At 43.8% G+C, this 21,080-nt stretch overlaps 1 protein-coding gene across 2 annotated transcripts in view; it reads right to left on the bottom strand.

Annotated features, from left to right (window-relative positions):
* Window positions 1-200: 200 nt before the first annotated feature.
* The window catches only part of MTAP (methylthioadenosine phosphorylase), a 92,292-nt gene continuing 71,412 nt past the window's right edge, over window positions 201-21,080 (bottom strand). For both annotated transcript variants that reach the window (XM_088472644.1, XM_088472643.1), the window contains 2 exons: window positions 5,002-5,124; window positions 201-2,632 (listed from right to left, as the gene is read on the bottom strand). In XM_088472644.1, coding sequence (XP_088328770.1) covers window positions 2,594-2,632; window positions 5,002-5,124 — 162 coding nt within the window. In that variant the 3' untranslated portion in view covers window positions 201-2,593. The remainder of the gene's footprint in view (window positions 2,633-5,001; window positions 5,125-21,080) is intronic.

Here is a 21,080-nt window from a genome sequence, read left to right as displayed (position 1 = left end):
GTTCTTCAGGAAGTTATGTCATTCTCAGCATTGTTAATTTCCCTGCACTCAGCTGCCAGACAAAAATTATCCAAGCTCAAACCAGGGTCTAAAATAATGATTATTCAAAGGTCTTAGTCGCATTCATCTATAAACACCAAACAGCACTAATGTGCTTCTGTTCATTGGATGGTATAATAAATGAGAGTACCAACATTGGGTCACATTCGTCAATTTAATATTTGTAAATTGAGAGCAAAACTATGCAGGAAAAGCCTCAGCCCTGGGGTGGTCCAGACACACCAAAAAGCAACTGTAGACCTCCCATAGTTGCTTTTCCAAACATTGCTACATACGTACAGAAAACCGACAAGTTGCTCAAAATATTTTTAAGCTGCAAAAAGACATTAATGTAGTGGTTCCCAAACTAGATGCTGTGGGACACTTGCAGGGGTGCCACAGGTCAGTGATCCAGGGCCAAATAAAAAAATAAAAATGGATGGTCCATGTGATTGGCAAATATGGGGACAAACCGAAGCACAAACCTGCCCACCATCACATAATTAAACTTAAATTGTGTTCACTTGTCATCCTTATTTAATTGAATAATTGCTGAAAAATCTTGCATTAAGAAATGTTTGGCAAAGGGGTGCCATGACAAAATGCAGATACTCTAGGACACCTTGATTCAAGAAAGTTTGGAACCACTGCATCAATGTATACGTAATCATTTAAGTCTGATGACGTAACGAAACACTCCTCAATGGACACTGCCCCTTGCTGCCTATTATAGTACTATTGCAGTATAGCAGAAATTAAGAGTAGATGTACCAAGCCTTGGAGAGCGATAAAGTGGAGAGAGATAAAGTAACAAACAGCTCCTAACTGTTATTTTTCAAACAGCTGCAAAGTGACAGGAGCCGATTGGTCGGTACTTTATCTCTCTCCAAGGCTTAGTACATATCTCTACCCCTAGTCAGATTTTAAAGTACAAGGCAGATGTCGCCCTGTTAAACTGTCAAACGTTAACAGTCAGTCCTGCCTGGAACCTGGTTAGTCTGACAGAAAAGGTAGAACATGGCAGTGTGACAATTTGGAGAGATATGTGATTGGGAGATCCAATAGCCAAGTCGCAATCATGAACGTTAAGCTCTTCATTGGTCCTCCGCATTACACCCATGCTGCGGCCATTTTAAAGTGATGAACAAGCTGGTAATGCAGCTTTACGATACTAAGTACCCCATTTAGAAATGTACCTTATTACCAGTATAGCAGTGATACTAACGAGTATGCCACTGATATTCAGCATTACTGACCTCTCCGGCGAGGTCCAGTGACGACTCCCTGCCTCTGCAGCATCTTCCGCTCTGTTGCCGTCAGCCAATCAGTGCCAACAACAGGTTTCTGTGTCATGTGCATGCGCATGACACCTTCACCCGGCGGGGACCCAGCAGCCATCTAAAGATGGCAAGAGCTATACAGAGACAAACAGCTGTAATCTTAAGGTGCCCACACACAAAGCGATCTGCACACGATCCCACGATGTATGCGATTTCCCCAGAACTCTCCCCTGGCAGCTCCCCGGCAATCCTACACACGATTTGGAGTAAACAATGTCCCATCTGACTTAAGATCTATCGTGCATCCAGTGCATTGTGTCCCAGATTGTCAAATCTGCCCTACAGCATGGCAGATCTGAAGATGCACTGTACGACCAGCGGGGATGCGCATTGGCATCGTGATCGCGAATGGATACTCACGATTTAGACATATTCTACACGATTTGTCGTCACGATTCGTCGAAATCGGCCAAATTGTGTAGATTATCGCTATGTGTGTGGGCAGCTTTAGATTAGCGAGTGCTAAAGGGGTTGTGTCTCATTAATAAATGGTGCCCAACTGAGAGATGTACTAAACATTGGAGAAGGGAGCTGATTGGTTGGTCCTTTACCTAACAGTCATTTTTCAAACACAGGGGGCGATGTACTAAGCCTTGGAGAGAGAAATAAAGTGGAGAGAGATAAAGTACCAACAAATTAACTCCTAACTGTCACTTTACAGGTGATAAAACTTGTTGTGTATGATAATGGTGCTCCAGTCAATCAGCTCCCAACTGTCATCTGTTTCAAAAATGACAGGACTTGATCGGTTGATACTTTATCTCTCTCCCCGGTTTAGTACATCTACCCATAAGTGAACGTCATCAGAAAATTAACATTATTAAAGCAAAAGTCCCCTAAAATTAGAGACAAAGATGGCATGTATAAGTCTGGAAGAAATGTTATATTTAGATAAAGGGGTACATGTTCTGAAGTTATAATGGCATTGTAATAAGGCATTATATCAGCAAAAGCACATTTCTATTTTCAAGTAGATTTGGACAGAAAGACAGCAATCTGTTCATATACTGTATTTGTAACTATATAATCACACTCATCTTGTTGCAACAGAAACTGCATTGGTAATAAATTCTGTGTACACAGAGCATGTACAAAACAAAAAACAGCCTCTTTGGTCATGCTTCATGAACATATACACGTTGCTGCTTTTTTCTCCTTTGTTGCTGGCATCTTTCACCTTCATGATAAACCATTTCTCTTGCTCCTGAGATCAATCAATGCTTTGGTAACATAACTGAAAGTTGTACTGTGCTCTGCAAAAACAAGGCAATACACTGTTAACATCTGGCCTATTAAGCACAAAACAAATAACATTGTTTTAAAAGTGAAATTAAATACTGGAATAAAATTGACACAATGGGCCTGATTAATTACAGATCGCAATATTGAGTACGCACGCAGTTCAACTGCGATAGTATTCTAATCCATTGCGATCGCAATGCAAACTCAGCACTGCAGAAGGACGCCCGCCTTATATTGCACACATTCGTAATACTTAGAATAGAGAAACTATCGGTACAATCGCAGCCTCATGCACACTTGCACAAGCTCTGACCATACCCAGAAATTGCTAACAACCACGCACGCTATGAGACCTCACACTGCGTATGCTATCGCAGTAGATAATTTATGCACGCCCCTGCAATGGCATGCGAATGCACTGGCACGCCTGCGTTTGCCCGACAACCCCCCGGTCACCACCCACAAATGGCACTTTGTGTCAATCACTCTGTGATGAGTCTTTATAGTCACCGTGATCGCAGTCCCCATCGCAGCGACTGGGTCGCGCACTGCGATGCATACAGAATCGGCCGATAACGTGCATATCCGCAGCTGCGAACTGTAGTGAATCAAGCCCAATGTACAGAATGACGATCCGTATCACCTCAACTTCATACATGTACGCTGTTACCACACTTTTCACTTCCTAGAAACATTACTAGAGTGCGCCTAGTCCTTACTTTTCAAATGTTCCATAGTAAGGATTGTGTATCAGATATAGCACTGTTCCACAGTCGCACTGTGAACAAGATGTACCAAGTACCGAGAAAAATTATCTTGCTCTACTCTGTTGAAACCTACGAGGTCAGCAACAGCGGTGGGAGCGGGGAATACCCATAAAGCTCAGTATAGCAAACCACTGAAAACATAAAAAGCAGCAGGGAGTACTTTCTATACTAGAGAAAATTCTACTGGGATTTTAGGCATTTTCTTATTACTTATGCTGGGCATACACTCTACAATTATCTGTTAGATATCTGTCAAATCTGTCTGGTGGGAAGGAAAATCTGGTCCATTTTCTAGTGTTTGGGAGCAAATTTCTATTGTCATTTGCTCCCATACATTTCCAGATTTTCATTCCAACCAGCCAGATTGGACAGATATCTGACACATAATTGCATAGTGTATGCCCAGCATTAAGAAACCAGGTTAGAACTGGCATTATTAGCAATCTGTCATTATACAGAGTGTGACATAAAATTTATTTGAATAATTTATGGAAGATAAATACCTGGTGGTAAATAATGGTGATGGATAGAAAGAAAAAGCAATTGTACACTTTTTCCAATATAGTACAAAAAACTCATATCTGTTTATCTGGGTAAATGAAGAAAAAAAAATGATATACAACGAAACTGTAACTGCCTAGACAAGGGAAAATGTGCCGGGTCTTGTGCTAGAAAACAAGAGTTTCAGTTTTTTCTGATTGAGCACTATGTAAATGTTGGGCTTAAGTGGTGGAGTGGAAATAACAAAAAAACTAAACATTTTCCTGAGTCAGTCATGATTCCCACTTTGGACAATACGATTTACATGGGTAGATTGGCTCACGTGCAAGCAAATGCTAAATACTCCATTCTCTTCAGAAGTTGGTAGCAATCCAACATAATTTATAGAGAGATCTTTGGGAGCGATCACATCCAGAGATTGTGATTATTTCCAATAACAGTTTCCTACACACCAAGGGGACTATTTAGGAGCTTATGACAGTTCAATACTATTTAAAATGATGCTTAGTTTTTTTATATTCATTGATTGTATGTAAATATATTCAATTTAATTTGACTTTCGCACATCAGTTTAAAATACCAATTCCCCTCCACATTCCCACTGACAATAGGCGCTGTCTATTTTCCCCCTTTTAAAAATTTTCTCGGGTCATATACAAAGTGACTGCCCTGTTATGACGGCTGCAATTTTCAGTGGTATATGGGAGTTCTATGGACGATTTTCAGTGTATAACTATTTTTGAACCCGGCAGCGCCAATCAAGGGCTTCTTTTTGTTATACTAGTTTTTGAAGATTTGTTTTAGACTTGGTAAAGTGTGCCTAGGTATACTTCGTCTCTGAAACATAGCTGGTATATGCAAAATACACTCCATTATAAATATATGCTAAGAACCAATCCCCGCCAGCACTGAGCTGGTGCAAAAAGTAAAGTGTTTTTGAGAAGTGGCACCAGCTTTGCACCCTTCTGCAAAGCAGGGAATATCACATGCATTTATCACATTTTAATAATACACAATTTGTAGTTGATGAGTGCACTTCATAGTTTCAAAAGAGAAGTTTATGGTGAAACAAACACTTCTAAAACAGGAAAAGCAGTTTGACTAATGAATACCTTCATGTTCTGAATAGTGTCCGTCCAGTCCATCGCCGCTATCTGAGGTATTGCAGTCAAAAGTATACTGGTTGCTTTATTGGCATTTTCTTTCAATGTCTTTAACACTCTGTCTACTGATACCTACAGTTTAAAATAAAGTATCATTAGTTGCATATTACATTCGGATGAAAACCGATATATGTTGCAAATAAAAGGCTTCTTAGGCTTGTTGGAGATAAATGCATCAAAATCAATTACACATTGCGGCAAGGTTTTGTAAACAAATGCTAGGCAGATACCTAAATGTTTTCACTAACAAATCCATGTAACTTGCGATTTTCAGAGTGATTAAACAATCTTGTGATCAGATCTCCAGTGCACAAACTAGTGATTTATTGTTCCAAAAGATTATCTGTTCTAAGTTTGACAAAAGGGGATGTTTATAAATAAACTAAATCGGCAGATATTTCAGACCGGTAATCGGAATACATACTACAAAAAGTGCATAAAATTTACTTATTGTTTTAGACAAATGTCGTGCAACAGATCAGATACAAATATCCGATCTGACTGCTTTTAAAACAATATTTGACCCCTAGTGCTGTGTTCACACTCTGGGATTATTGAAACAGCCAGCTGAAAGTCAGACCAGTAATTGCGTAATGTGTACATAGCTTTCAGTTACAAAATTAGAAGTCACACATGACTAAGGTGTACTCAGTTTCCTGCAATATTTTGAAAGTTTTTAATGTCTGACAGTATTGGAGTGCAGTTGTGAGACTTTCAAACGGTTTCTATGGTGACAAGAATTCTCTTTAAGAATGCATTGACGTTTGATAGAAAAGTCAAATTTGTAGGATACAATTTGGAAGCTAGGGCCCTTACCCTCTAGTGTTTAGTTACTGCATCTAACAACTTAACCACATAACTGGCTAACATTTTTTTCATAAATAAAGTTGAGAAATTCTTGTTTTTGTTCTAAATTTAATATAAGAACATCTTTTCTTAAAACCATATTTATATATTATAGTGTGAACGTGGAAAACATGACCTATTTGGGGTCCTGAGGACAGAGTTTGAGATCTTGTGGTCTAGAGTGTACCCACTATGCACAGACAGAACGACCCAGCTGCCAACGCCGGCAAGTTCAATTGTGCCGGGGAACGACATATGGGGTTGTCGGTCAACGGATAGTGCAGTGTGTACCGCCTGCGCAATATGTCGTACATCGGCCCTATCAGACATTGCATTGAGGAGAAGGAGGGGGTCACCTAATATGTTCCCACCTTTAGAGTAAGGTATGGAGCCCAGGGGCAAATGCTGGATTTCTGGAGTGGGGTTTCCAAAATTAAACATATCAGAATAAATGTTGGCTGGCACTCCACTAAATCCATAAATGCCTGGGTGAACCTTCACTCCCCTCCACAGCAGCAAAAACGGCAGCACTCTAAGGACTTGAAGACAAATAGAGAATCCAAATACGTATTCCAACGTTTTCAGAGGTTTACTTGTTCCTCACCAAGTTTTAAGCCTCCTACACAGCTGTTTGTTTCAACTGACATATGAAAATGGTGATCATTATCATATGTTTGGTACGATGATTGTTTAATCATACACCCGACTATAATCCTACAAAATTCCTGACTTTGTACAAGTGTACCTAGAAGAAATGATGCTGTTTGGAAGGCGAAGGGTGATCACACCAAATATTGATTTGATTTAGATTTCTCTTCTGTTCATTCTTATAGCATTCTGTTAATTGATAAAAATAAACAATTAACACTTCTATTTTTTAAAGCATTCTTACTTTGCAGCATTTTTTCCTGTCCAAAACTTTTGCACAGTATTTAGAGAAAAGCCAGTTTGGGTCCTGGGGTTGTGGATTTGAGTAGAGGGAGGGCTCCATCCACAGGCCACTCCAGGTTTTGGGCCTTTCAGCCTGGTAACAGACTCATTAGGGCTTGCAGCTGGTAATGGCTAATATAAGCTGGGTTTGTTTGTGGCTGAGTGTCTCACACCTGGGAGAGCAGGCAGACTAGCCTGTTCAGAGACACTTGGTAATAATCCTTGTAAGCACTGTGCATGTGTTTTATTGATGGTGAAGGTAATAGGCCCTACCATTATTATAGAGAGGGAATCTGCTGTATAGCTAGTGCCCAGCCGGGCTAGGACTTATGTTTGTTTTGTTTATGTTTATATTAATTTGGCACAATAAAGACTGGCGCCGACCAGTTTGTACGAGAACCCCTGACTTGTATCTTGTTTCTACAGCTGCTGTGTGTGTAAAGAGGGAGTCCATCTACCCCAGGAGAGAGACCCCTATCCTGACTGTGTCACATTTGGTGGAGAATGCGGGCAATCACACACTGAAGTTATCAGCAAGGAAAAATGTTTGTTGAAAATTTAAAGGGACAGATACCAATTCGTCAGGGTGAATATAAAGTTGTGTCCTTTGAAGTCCATTGAGGTGGTGTCCGCAGATGCTGAGGGAAGCTAGATTCTACTTCCAACCTACACCCCAGGACAAAATGGAGGACATGGTTAAAGCCTTGTTCCAAGCTATGGCAGCTCAGCAAGAAGCTACCAGAGCTCAGCAGGAAGCTACCAGGGCTCAGCAGGAATCCACCCAGGTGCAACTATTGGCCTTGGAGGCAGCCCAGAGGCAACATGTCACCATCGAGGAAACCCGCCAGGCCATAGCGGAAAACAGCCAGGCCATAAAATAGGTGTACCAACAGCTTGTAGTCCGATCTGGAGATGCTTCCCCTGCTCTTCTAACTAACACTCACACCATACGGGCCAGTCACTTTCTGCAAAAGATGAACCAGAGTGATGTGGAGGCGTAACTTACGGCCTTTGAAAGAACCGCCGAAAGAGAGAAGTGGCCTAAAGAGCAGTGAGCAAGTCTTGTGGCACCCTTCCTGTCTGGAGAACCACAAAATGCCTACTATGATTTATACCTGGATGATGCCAAGGACTATGCAAAGTTAAAACGGGAGATCCTAACCTGCTTGGGAGTCACCTCAATTTTTCGGGCCCAACGAGTCCACCGCTGGGAGTTCCAAATGAAAAAACCTCCACGCTCACAGATACATGACGTCGTCCATCTAACCACAAAATGGCTGCAGCCCGAGTTGCTAACAGGACCACAGATGGTGGAGAGAGTCGTGATGGACTGGTATCTGCAATCGCTACCTGTATTTCTGCGCAAATGGGTGAGCCATGCAGACCCAAAGTCCGCAGACTAGCTAGTCGAACCGGTGGAGAGGTACGTGGCGGCTGAGGAGCTGAGTGTGCCCCACCGAGCCCCGATGGCGCGTCGGCGTACTCCCATTGACACTGGTAAGACTGTTCCAGGGGAGAAGGGTGCTGGGCGGTGGAATGTACTCAAGACCTGGGGTGTGGAACCTGGAGATGGGACAGCCAGGCCAGGAAGGTTCCTACCCCGTAAAAGACTAGATATTGATGTAATGCAATGTTTTCGATGTGGTGGTTTTGGCCATTTTGTGGCTAATTGTTTGCTTGTGATACTGCTCATGTCGATGTCTTTCTTTGCAAAACCAGCCTGTACTACTGACCGGCAGGTTGAGACAGATAAGCACATGTGTATATTCACTGTAGAAGGCAACCGAGTAAAGGCTCTGTTAGATTCTGGTAGCCTGGTTACACTTATGAAAGCTTAACTGGTGAACCCCTTGAAGCGTAAGGGGAAAACTGTTGGTGTGACCTGCATACATGGGGATACCTGCTATTATGATACTGCAGAAGTGAACATAGAAACACCATGTGGTTCCACGATAGTCTTTGTGGGTTTGGTACAGGGATTAATGTATGATGCAATATTGGGTAGGGACTTTGCTCACTTCTGGAAATTGTGGGAAATCCGATTTTGCAGAGATAAATCACGCTGACTCGTTTGAGAGGGTTACCGATGAAGTAGCAGAGTCAGAGATGTTCCCTTTTTCTAGTATGATTGGCGAACTAGAGAATGCGGAGCCTGACGGTGGCTCGCCAAGTGGTGTGCCTCCCACTGAGGATGAGAGTGTTATTGGACACGTGGGCCGCCTGCCTGATCTTGAGGTCAGGAGAGATGTCTTTGCCATGGAGCAGTTGAATGACCCTACTCTGGTAAAAGCCAGGGAGAATTGTCAAGGTGATCAATGGTAAACCCATAGACCCCGACAGTCCTTTGTCATATCACATGGCAGTATGTCAGGGTTTGTTGTATCAGGTGACTAAGAAGGGGGAAGATATTGTGGAACAATTAATAGTTCCCAAAGCATACAGAAGTCCCCAAGCATACAGAAGAACAGTATTAGATCTGGCCATGGTCATATAATGGCAGGCCATCTAGGGGTAGAGAAAACTACTGAGCGAATTATGCAGAGGTTTTTGTGGCCCGGGGTCCATAAAGAGGTATCTGACTATTGTGCATCCTGCCCTGAATGTCAGTATCATGCTCCAAGGCCACATTTCAAAAGTCCCCTGGTTCCGTTACCCATTATTGAGGTTCCGTTAGAAAGAATAGCTATGGATTTGGTTGGGCCACTAATGAAATCTGCCTGGGGCCATCAATATATTCTGGTGATAATGGATTATGCTACCCGGTACCCGGAAGCGATACCATTACGCAATACATCAACCAAGACCATTGCTAGAGAATTAGTCCATGTCTTTAGCAGGTTGGGAATACCTAAGGAGATCCTGACTGACCAAGGTACCCCATTTATGTCAAAAATCATGAACAAGTAATGCCGCCTGTTTAAAATTGACCAACTAAGAAATTCTGTGTACCATCCCCAGACTGATGGGCTAGTGGAGAGGTTTAATAAAACTTTAAAACACATGCTAAGGAAAGTAGTGGACAAAGATGGTAGAGATTGGGATTACTTGTTACCTTATTTGCTGTTGGCCATAATAGAGGTTCCCCAATCCTCCACAGGGTTTTCCCCTTTTGATTTATTGTACGGGAGACATCCAAGGGGGTTACTTGACATTGCCAAAGAGACATGGGAGGGGCAGCCCAGTCCGTATAAAACAGTTATTGAGCATGTTTCGCGAATGCAAAAAAGAATTGCTGCTGTGGTGCCGATAGTAAGAGAGCACTTGGAACAGGCCCAACAGGCACAGAGGGTATACAACCGCAATGCTCGATTACGCAACTTTGCTCCTGGGGACAGAGTGTTGGTTCCCACAGTAGAAAGTAAACTTTTGGCTAAATGGCAAGGACCCTTTGAAATCTTAGAAAAAGTGGGGCAGGTCAATTATAAAGTTTACCAGCCGGGGAAAAGAAAGCCAGAACAGATATACCATGTAAATCTTATAAAATCCTGGAAGGATAGAGCAACACTGTCAGCCGTCCGAGCCCCTCCAGTAAACACAGGGCCCATGGTAGTGGCAAAAACCCTGTCAGCCAGTCAACAGCAGGAAGTTAAGGAATTTCTGATCAGAAATAGGGTGCTGTTTTCTGACCTACCAGGGAAAACCACGGTCATCAAACATGACATAATCACTGACCCGTGAGTAAAGATTAACCTAAAACCCTATAGGTTACCAGAAGTCCAAAGACAATCAGTGTCGAAGGAAGTTAATAAAATGTTAGAGTTGGGTGTAATTGAAGAAACGCATAGTGAGTGGTCAAGTCCCATTGTGCTCATTCCAAAACCCGACGGGAGTGTGCGATTCTGCAATGACTTCCGGAAATTGAACAGTGTGTCAAAGTTTGGATGATGTGGTCATTCATAGTCCTGATTGGCAGTATCACTTGCCCAGAGTACAAGCAGTATTGGACTCCATCTATAAGGCAGGTTTGACAGCCAACCCAAAAAAGTGTTGTCTGGGGATGGAAGAAGTAAAATATCTTGGGTACACCATTGGCAGAAGTTTGATAAAGCCACGGCTCAATAAGATTGAGGCAATCCAAAACTGGCCACGACCCCTGAATAAAAAGCAGGTGAGAGCCTTCTTAGGGATCACTGGGTATTATAGGAGGTTTATATCCAATTTTGCCACCATTGCAGTCCCACTGACTGACCTTACCAAAGGCAAACAGAAAGTCATGGTGGCATGGGGTCCTGAAGCAGAGAAGGCTTTCCAGGAGTTAAAAATAGCGCTATGTACCCAACCAATTCTGATGACCCCTGATTTTGACAGAGAGTTTACAAACCGATGCGTCAGATGTAGGCATCAGAGCGGTCCTGTTCCAAAGCAAAGAGGGTGAAGAACACCCAATTTTCTTCTTAAGCCGGAAATTAAATGTACATGAAAGAAACTATGCTACGGTCGAGAAAGAAGCATTGGCCATAAAGTGGGAGCGTTAGAGACTCTCAGGTACTACTTTGTGGGAAGAAAGTTCAGATTGATCACTGACCATGCCCCTCTGAAGTGGATGTCAGAAAACAAGGACAGTAATGCGAGAATAACGAGATGGTTCTTGGCATTACAAACCTTTAAATTTATGGTAGAACATAGGCCAGGAAGCCAGCGGGCCAGTGCAGATGCTTTGTCACATGTCCATTGTTCGGGGGCTGCAGTTGTTCAGCCCCACAGGTCGATACAAAGGGGGGGGGGGATATGTGATAGAAGCACTGGAAAAGTGTGGAATGGCTTATATGTATGGCATAGGTTCCTGTCATATGTGTTCTGAAAGCCCCAGGAGAAGTCTGTTTGGGAAAAACAGACTAGAAATGTCGGCTTTAGAGAAAAGTCAGTTTTGGTCCTGGGGTGTCTATGTGAGGAGAGGGAGGGCTCCATCCACAGGCCACTCCAGGTTTTGGGCCTTTCAGTCTGGTAACAGGCTCATTAGGGCTTGCAGCTGGTAATGGCTAATATAAGCTGGGTTTGTTTGTGGCTGAGTGTCTCACACCTGGGAGAGCAGGCAGACTAGTCTGTTCAGAGACACTTGGTAATAATCCTTGTAAGTACTGTGCACCTGTTTTGTTGATGGTGAGGGTAATAGGTCCTACAATTATTATAGAGAGGGAATTTACTGTGTAGCTGTGTAGCTAGTGCCCAGTCGGGCTAGGACTTATGTTTTGTTTATGTTTATAGTGATTTGGCACAATAAAGACTGGCGCCGACCAGTTTGTACAAGAACCCCAGACTTGTATCCTGTTTCTACAGCTGCTGTGTATGTAAAGAGGGAGTCCCATCTACCCCAGGAGAGGGACCCCTATCCTGACTGTGTCACTATATATCTATAAAGCAGATGAAGTGTGTGCCACATAGTGCATTATCCAAAAGTATTTATTTAGAACATTCAAAATAGACATCCATAAGATATAATGTACCAGAGGAGGCGGTCAGACCACCGCAAGTGTACACAGCATGAAACAAATGAGTCTCCGGGCAAATGCAGTGAGTTCCACCGGAGGATAGAAATCATGTACAGGTAATGCTAGGCCACGCCCTACGCGTTTCGTCACGTGGACTTCGTCAGAGGGCTGGCCTACCATATCCAGTATTCCCCTTAAAAGCAATTTAGTATCCAAGCAGTAGATACATATCAATCACAGCCATTGCTATGTAGCACAATACAATTAAAATCAATTGGAGCTACGTGGATATACCTTATCTTAGGATGATTACAATACAAATAGCGACAAATTCAACATGCAAAATATACATAATATTACAGCAACTTGAAGAGCAGGTTTAAAATCACCTCACATATAAAAATACATCATGTAAAAATAAGCAAACATAAAAAGTTATTACAACCATTTAAATGAGATCTTTAAAACAAAAACGGAGTGATCTCAAACCCTTCGTTTAGACCCATAGGAAATATAGTATTTAGGGTTACAATCCAATATGTTCCTGTTTGGATAAAGTATTCAATCTATCACCCCCTCTCTGGTCTAACTTAACATGTTCTAGACCAAGAAATTTAAAATTATGGAGTTTGCTTGCTTGGCATAATCTAAAATGGCGTGGAACACTGTGATTGTCTATCAAATTTTTTATGTTTCTAGTATGTTCCAAAATGTGAATTTTAAGGGGTCGCTTAGATTTCCCAATATATTTCTTACCGCAACCACAAACCAACATGTAAATTACATATATAGTATTGCAATTAATTAGACTCTTTATTTTATATTCTATTGAACTATCACTACCGCAAAAAGTCTTAAGTTTCGGGACTGCACATCCCATCCTCAGGATGCACAGTACAAAATCCTGAGGAAGGGACGTGTAGTCCCGAAACGTTGATACTATTGCATTAAATTTCTTTGCCACGTTTATACTCCATGAAGTTCTCTGAGTGCCGCCTCTGTGTGCTGTATGTATCGGGGACGCCATTCCCTGTAAGGAGGGCACCAGAGCAAGTATATTGGATTCTTTTCCAGATTTGCAACAAAGTATTAAAAAGTGAAAGTTAGATTTAGGATTTTAGTTTGTCCCATTACTTTTGGCCCCTTAAAAAGTGGGAGGCACTTATAGAAACCGTTGTAATTCCTACACAGTTCACCTGATTTGGATGCAATTACCCTCAAATTAAATCTGAAAGTCTGCAGTTAAAGCACATCTTGTTCGTTTCATTTCAAAGCCATTGTGGTGGTGAATAGAGGACAAAATATGAAAATTCTGTCAATGTCCCAATATTTATGCACCTGACTGTATATATATATATATATATATATATATATATACATACATACATACATACACACACACATACATATACACAGTATACACACATTATATATTCAAATATACACACACACACTAGCTGAAGTGCCCAGCGTTGCCCGGGTTTAAATCTTCAAGTTATTACGTTTTATTATGTGATGTTGTCCAATCCAGTGTAAGGCCCAGAACAGGCTCCCTGGGTCAAAGTTCTGCCATGTCATATGAACAGGTACCCAACCACTCCATTAGGCATCCCTGACCAATTGCCACCCCTCTGTATAGTTTTCATGCAAATCCATCCAGTGGAAGACCCAGAAGAGGCTCCCTGGGTCAACATTCTTCCCAGAGTACACCAACGGGAGGTCTGAAGGACCAATGAATTTTATATATAAGATAAGGAAATAAACATTGCATTTATACCCATTATCTGCACTATTCGGCCAATAACTGTACTGTTTCTATTGTGTACTGAAATTTTTTGCATTTGCCAGTGCAACCACACCCTCAGTAGCAATCCAGTCTAATCTCAGCCAGGTGCAACATGAAAAAGGGAGTGCAGACAAGGACAGGGAGTCATAGCTCGAGATTTACTAATGCAATAGATTCTGAATCTGCTGCGAAAATGTAAATGAACTTGCAATCGCAATTTGTGATGTCAGATGCGACTGCATGTAAGACTTCTTCTATATTAAACATTGTCACATGATTGAAGAAGACTATGTTTATACTTTTTGTTCCTCAGTAGACTCATGTTGCTTTCTGCAAGTTCCCAGTTTTTGTTCTTTTTGTAAAAAATTAAAATCTTTGAGTGTTATGTCTCAGCATAAAGGGTGAATTGCTTCTGGTTTCTAAACTCCTTTATTAAACAAATAATTTAGTGGTGCTTCGTTTTTTGTTTTATTTACATGATACATAGTTTCGTAATGTAAATGCAAATCGAAAACACATGCATACATCTGAAAATATTTTAAACAACATTTTTAACTGTGCTTAAGGAGGAATAATGGGGCAGAGAGAGGGCAGGAAAGCTTAGGCAGCGTACACTAATGGTATGTTCAGGCAATTAGGACTTAAACTGCAATTTAATGGTATGTGAAGCATGTATGTTAGTGTAGGGACGTGCAGACATTGGGGATACTTTGAACAAAATAAGAAATTCCCCATGCTATTGGCTAAATGCAGATGTACAGTGGTAGTGACAAGCGTCGACAACAATTGTCTTTCTGTTTTGTATACTTATAGGGTAAGCAGTTGGTACCATGTACAAGCTCAGGCATATTTCTCTTCTGTTTAAACATTTTGCCTAGTGTGGTCATGGCTACTATCAATGCTATATAAGGCTTATTTGAGTGTGGCTCACAAGCCAGCTCATGTCTGGATGTTACCCTCTGTACCTGATAGGTGGGTGAATTTAACTGCAATTTAATGGTTTGAAGAATTTATGCTCGTGTAGGGACTTGCAGAGATCCCTTGTAGTTGGGCTACACGCTTAAATATTTTGATTCAAATATGAACAGAATGACCATGCTTTTATGTGCTAGATACACAGATTTGCAGTGGTAGTGATAGCCAGAGCATAAATCGGGCATGCAAATGTCAAAAACGACCAGTGATGCGTTCTCCCACTGGTCGTTTTTGACATCTATCATCTCCCGAACATTCTGGTCAATCTGCCGATAACAACAGATTGGCCATGTTCGGGGATGAGGGAGGGTGTCTACACTGAACGACTGATCGGATGAAAAATCAGCGGGACTTGCTCTGGGACCCAGTGATCGAAAATATGCGCTATAGCAAGTGTTTCCGCGATACAGGCAGTTATGGACCAGGTTTTTAAAACAGCACGGGTCCTGCAAGATGCGCTGTGTGTTCTGTTCTGTGTCTGCAGCAGCCAATCACCACAAGCAGCGTCTCCCTAATTAAACGCTGCCGGCAACGATTGGTTTGGGAGGCGCTGCCGGCAGTGATTGGGTGCTGCGGACATAACACACAAAGCGCGTCCAGCAGGCCCTCTCTCTCAACTAATTGCTGCCGGCAGCGCTGCCTGCAATGTAACAGTCGGACCAATGGGAGCGCTGATCGCTGTGACCAATAAGAGAGCCTTTACTTTATATGTAGTGATGATGCATTGCTAAGTCCACATGACCGCGCCCCCGCCCTCAGTGCAATGTATGGACTTTAGTAGTGCTGCAGTACTCGGCCAGCTACCCGGGCATCAGGTAAGGGCAGAAGCTTCCAGGTCGGATTATTCTGTAAAGGAGCAGGTGTAGGAGGATAGTAAGATGGGAAGGAGGATTGCCAAGGGTACAGTATTCCCCCTACTCCATTCGGTGCTGGGTATAGACTGGGTTGTGGTAGAGGCTGCTCTATTCCCACACTGTTGCCTGATGTGCAACCTGGAAGTGATGGGCGCTGGGTGGTGAGCCACGATTCCCCATTCTGACCTCTGCCAGCCCGTTTTACCAATTGGCGACTAAAACTGCTGATCTGTGGACATCGACTGCCGGCAGCAATTGGTTGGGAGATGCTGCCGGCAGTGACAGGTTGCTGCAGACATAGCACACAAACACACACACACATCACGTCCTGCAGGCCTGCTCTCTCAACCGATTGCTGCTGGCAGCGTCTCTCAATCCCCAGCACTGCCACCAGTATTGCCAGCCCCTAACCACCTTCTTTCCCCCAGTACTGCCCTAGCTGCTATCTACCCTTACCCCCTCCCTACCCCCAGTACTGCTTGCCCCTAGCCTCTTCCTTGTCCTCAGTACTGCCCCAGCTGCTATCTACCTTTGCCCCCTCCCTACCCCAAGTACTGCATACCCTTAACCCCCTCCTTGCCCCCCAGTACTGTGCCAGCTGCTATCTACCCTTGTCCCCACTCCCTCATCTCAGCATTGCCTGCCCCTACCTCCCTGCTTGCCCCCATCATTGCCAGTGAAAAGATGGAGGAGAGGCCCCCGAGATCCCCAGAGGTCTGCTGCTGTCATACTGTAGAATTTAAGACAGATTAAATATTTTTTCTTCAGATGAGAGAGACTCCCGTTTTCTCATTTTGTGTACATGTCATGTTTCATTTTGTACATATAGTGATACAAATAAAATCCCACACTGCACTATATAAATTATCTGATAACAAGTATTTATTAATCCATTTCTGCTGAAGGTTCTCTCATCCTTGTGTTAAAGTAATTTTTTTAACATTTGCTCTCATCACATTCCAGCATCAATATCTTTTTTAATGAGGTAACCATACAAATTACACCTTATTTTTTCAGAAGACTTATCACTGTACTACTTGGTTTCCAAGATTTATCCCTCAGTATTTTTTTGTTGCATTCATTGGAGTCAATTAATTAGGTGAGAGTAGGTGCGAGTTGGCTTGTGCGAGCCATTTTCATGACAAACTTGCACTGTGAAGTGCAATAGCAAACCAATTACAATTCTCTATTTTTTTTTTGTGAAATCGCATTTTGTTGTGCCCACCGCCCCCAAGGGTGTGAGATGGTAGGGAAAATATTTATTTCAAAGTCAAAATGTGAGGACAGTGCAAAACACCCTGGATAAATCCCCCTAATGACTAATTAGAAATTTAGAAGTTTAAAATTAGCTTAATTGGTCCAATAATTACTTGACCTTTTTGGGGTGTTTAAAAAAAAAAATGGCCTCAAATTGCCCCCAAATTATCTTTTTTGTTAGTTTAGGCACCCCATATGTAATTACAGTATATTTTTAACTAAAAACATTTTTAGAATTTTTTTAAAAAAGTTAAAGTGGCCTCAAATTAACACAAAATCACTTTTTCTCTCCTTTTTTTTGCATTTCTCGTTTAATTTATTTGACGTTTGAAAAAAACTTTGGTTTTTATTTTTTTAATTTTTTTTTTTTAACAAAAATGGACAAATCAGCAATTTGACACCATTTAAAAACGTCCACTGCTTTCTCTATGCCCACTAACATCCTGCTAGAAGATTTTGTCACTTTTTTGGGGTCCAGAGTGGTTTCCCCACTTTTTCATGCCCTTCTCCCAAGTCACATACTATAGAAAATTTGCGCGCCCTCCCCGCGAGTAGCGTGTCTGTGGCACTTCTAACTGGATTGAGCATTTCCTGGGAGTGTACGTTCGTGCATAGTATGAGAGTTTCAAGAAAAACTTGCACTTGCTAACTGGCACCTAATTGGATTGACCCTATATATTTAAAAACACAACTATCACTGGGGAAGGATACTGCAAAAATTGTGTTATGTTTCTACATTATTGCAATTTGTTGCTACATTGTATCCAAGGACTAGATCACAGAATTTTGGCCAGATAGCTAGTGTGTCAGAGGATGATAATTCTGCTTTCCTTAGCTGCTATTGTATAATCAGGGCCCCTTTCAGACCAACGAACTGGGAAATACACAAGTCTATCAACCCATGAATTTCCTGGGTCTCAGTTCCTGACCCTGATACAGAGCAGGGTAAGGGACCTGGAACTCCGACCCGGGTCTGCACCTTTCACACAGTCCAGACCCGGGTCAGTGTGCATGCATTGGCAAAATCCCGGGTATTTAGGCTGTGTGAAATGGGTATAATAGGAAGATTCAGATAAATGAGAATCTCAGGAAGTATAAAAACTAAGGTAATCGTCTAAAGAAACCGATAACACTCAATGTTGGAATAGTTGAGTACCCAAATCTTTCTAGGTGGTAGGGTTGGAGAATGATAGGGACTTAAAGTCCCTCCCCACAACATTTTCATTCTTTTTCTTTTCACCAGGGTCTCCACTGGTTTTTAGGAATGGCCGGGACAGGTAAAAATTTTTTTGGAGTGGAGCTAGTCATCCGCAGTCCTACTGTATTTCTGGAAGTCAAGTCCCACTCGTCCTTTGCAGTGAAAACAAGAGATATGGTAAGAACTTACCTTTGTTATCTCTGTTTCTACGAAGTCCATAGGGTCCACAGGGTTGACCTTGGGGTTATAGCTGGAACAGGATCCATGGGCACCACACAGTTAAGCTTTTAGCTCCCAGGATGCACTTGGGTCCTCCTCTATACCCCGCCCCCGAGCCACAGGCACCTCAGTTGGTAAGCAGCCTAGGCCGGAGGAGAATATGGAACAGAGAGAAGGAAGACTGGAACACACAAGAAACCATACTCACAGCAATAGGAGACGGAAAACCGGTGACCAGCCACACAGCCCATTTGAAGCCAGGTGCGTCAGGGCGGGCGCCCTGTGGACCCTATGGACTTCGTAGAAACAGAGATAACAAAGGTAAGTTCTTACCATATCTCTTGTTTTCTACTTCAGGGTCCATAGGGGGTCCACAGGGTTGACCTTGGGGATGTCCCAAAGCAGTACAACTAAGGGCGGGGACGCTCCTGTGCTGAAAGGAGTACCCGGCGCCCAAAGGATGCATCCTGAGAGGCAAAGGTGTCAAACGCATAGAACCTCAAAAACGTTTGAATTGAAGACCAAGTGGCCGCCTTACACAGCTGAACAGCAGAAGCGCCACGTCTAGCAGCCCAAGAGGGACCCACAGAACGAGTGGAATGAGCCTTAACAGAGGCTGGCACAGGTAAGCCCTCCTGTGCATAAGCCTCACAAATAACGGAACGAAGCCAACGGGCTAACGTTTGTTTGTTGGCAGGCCAACCCCTCTTGTGAAAACCAAAGAGGATAAACAAGGAATCAGACTTCCTAACCGAAGCCGTCCGGTCTACATAAATTCTAAGCGCCCGGACCACATCTAAGGAAGTCTCACCAGCTGAAAGATCAGGGGACTGAAAAGCTGGCACAACAAGTTCCTGATTAATATGGAACTTCGAGACCACTTTGGGCAAAAACTCAGGACGAGTGCGGAGCACCGCTCTGTCCTGGTGAAAAATCAGGAAAGGAGGGCGACAGGAAAGCGCCCCCAATTCAGACACCCTCCTGGCCGAAGCAATTGCCAGGAGAAAAACCGTCTTAAATGTCAGCCACTTGAGCTCCACCGCCTCAAGAGGCTCAAACGGAGGACCCTGCAGGACCCGTAGCACCACCGCCAAGTCCCAAGGAGCCACAGGAGGCACAAAGGGAGGCTGGATCCTGAGAACACCTTGGAAAAAGGTGTGAACGTCTGGTAGTATTGCAATCCGCCGTTGAAACCACACGGACAAGGCGGACACATGAACCTTCAGAGATGCAAGGCGTAAGCCGAGATCCAATCCTGACTGAAGAAATTCCAAGATCCTAGAAACTCGGAACACCTGAGGATCATAAAGTCTGGACTCACACCACTGAAAGTAAGTGTGCCACACTCTGTGATAAATCCGTGCTGAAGCAGGCTTGCGTGCCCTGAGCATCGTACCAATAACCGAACTGGAGAAGCCCCGAGACCTCAAGACGGCTGTCTCAAGAGCCACGCCGTCAAAGACAGCCGACCCAGATCCGGGTAAAGGCAGGGCCCCTGAGACAGCAGGTCCCGACGTTGAGGAAGTAGGTACGGAGCGTCGATGGAGAGGCTCCTCAGATCGGAGTACCAAGGACGTCTGGGCCACGCCGGAGCTACCAGCACGAGCATGCCGCCATCCTGCTTGAATTTCCGCAGAACCCGAGGAAGCAGGGATATCGGAGGAAACAGATACGCCAGGTGAAACGTCCATGTCACCGACAGCGCGTCCACCAGACTTGCACCTGCGTCTCTTGTCCTTGACCCGTAAACGGGCAACTTGTGATTGTGACGGGAGGCCATCAAGTCCAGCTCCGGCAGTCCCCACCTGTCCACGAGTAGCTGAAACACCTCTGGGTGAAGCGACCATTCCCCGGGATGCACGTCGTGACGGCTGAGGAAGTCCGCCTCCCAATTGAGGACTCCGGGGATGAAGACCGCCGAGATCGCTGGAATGTGACCCTCCGCCCAAGACAGGATACGAGACACCTCCGACATTGCTGCCTGACTGCGAGTTCCGCCTTGGTGATTGATATACGCCACCGTGGTGGCGTTGTCGGACTGCACCTGTACCGCCCTTCCGTGAAGAGCGGGGCCGGACGACTGCAGGGCCTTGTATACTGCCCGCAGTTCCAGGATGTTGATGGGGAGAAGTGCTTCTTCCGCTGACCAACGACCCTGAAGCGACAAAGAGCCGGTCACTGCCCCCCAACCCCGGAGACTGGCATCCGTCGTGAGCAGGACCCAGTCCGGGATCCAAAATGGGCGCCCCTCGACCAGATGAGCTGTCTGAAGCCACCAAGCCAAAGATAGCCGAACGTCCGGAGACAACACCAGCACCTGAGAGCGGATCCGGTGAGGTAACCCGTTCCATTCTGATAGAATCAGCCCTTTCAGGGGCCGGGAATGGAACTGGGCAAATTCCACCATGTCGAATGTCGACACCATGGACCCCAGAACTCTCATAGCCGAATGGACCGACAGGCGGCAACGGCTCAGGCAACTGCGTATCCGCAGCTGTAGTGAGGCGACCTTCTCCGGAGTCAGGAAGATCCTT

Source organism: Taudactylus pleione, unplaced genomic scaffold (genome assembly GCF_031769625.1).
Source record: "Taudactylus pleione unplaced genomic scaffold, aTauple2 ptg000127l, whole genome shotgun sequence".
NCBI classification, from domain to species: domain Eukaryota; kingdom Metazoa; phylum Chordata; class Amphibia; order Anura; family Myobatrachidae; genus Taudactylus; species Taudactylus pleione.
Note: the sequence above shows the minus strand (reverse complement) of the source record. Positions and strands in the feature narration are given on the sequence as shown.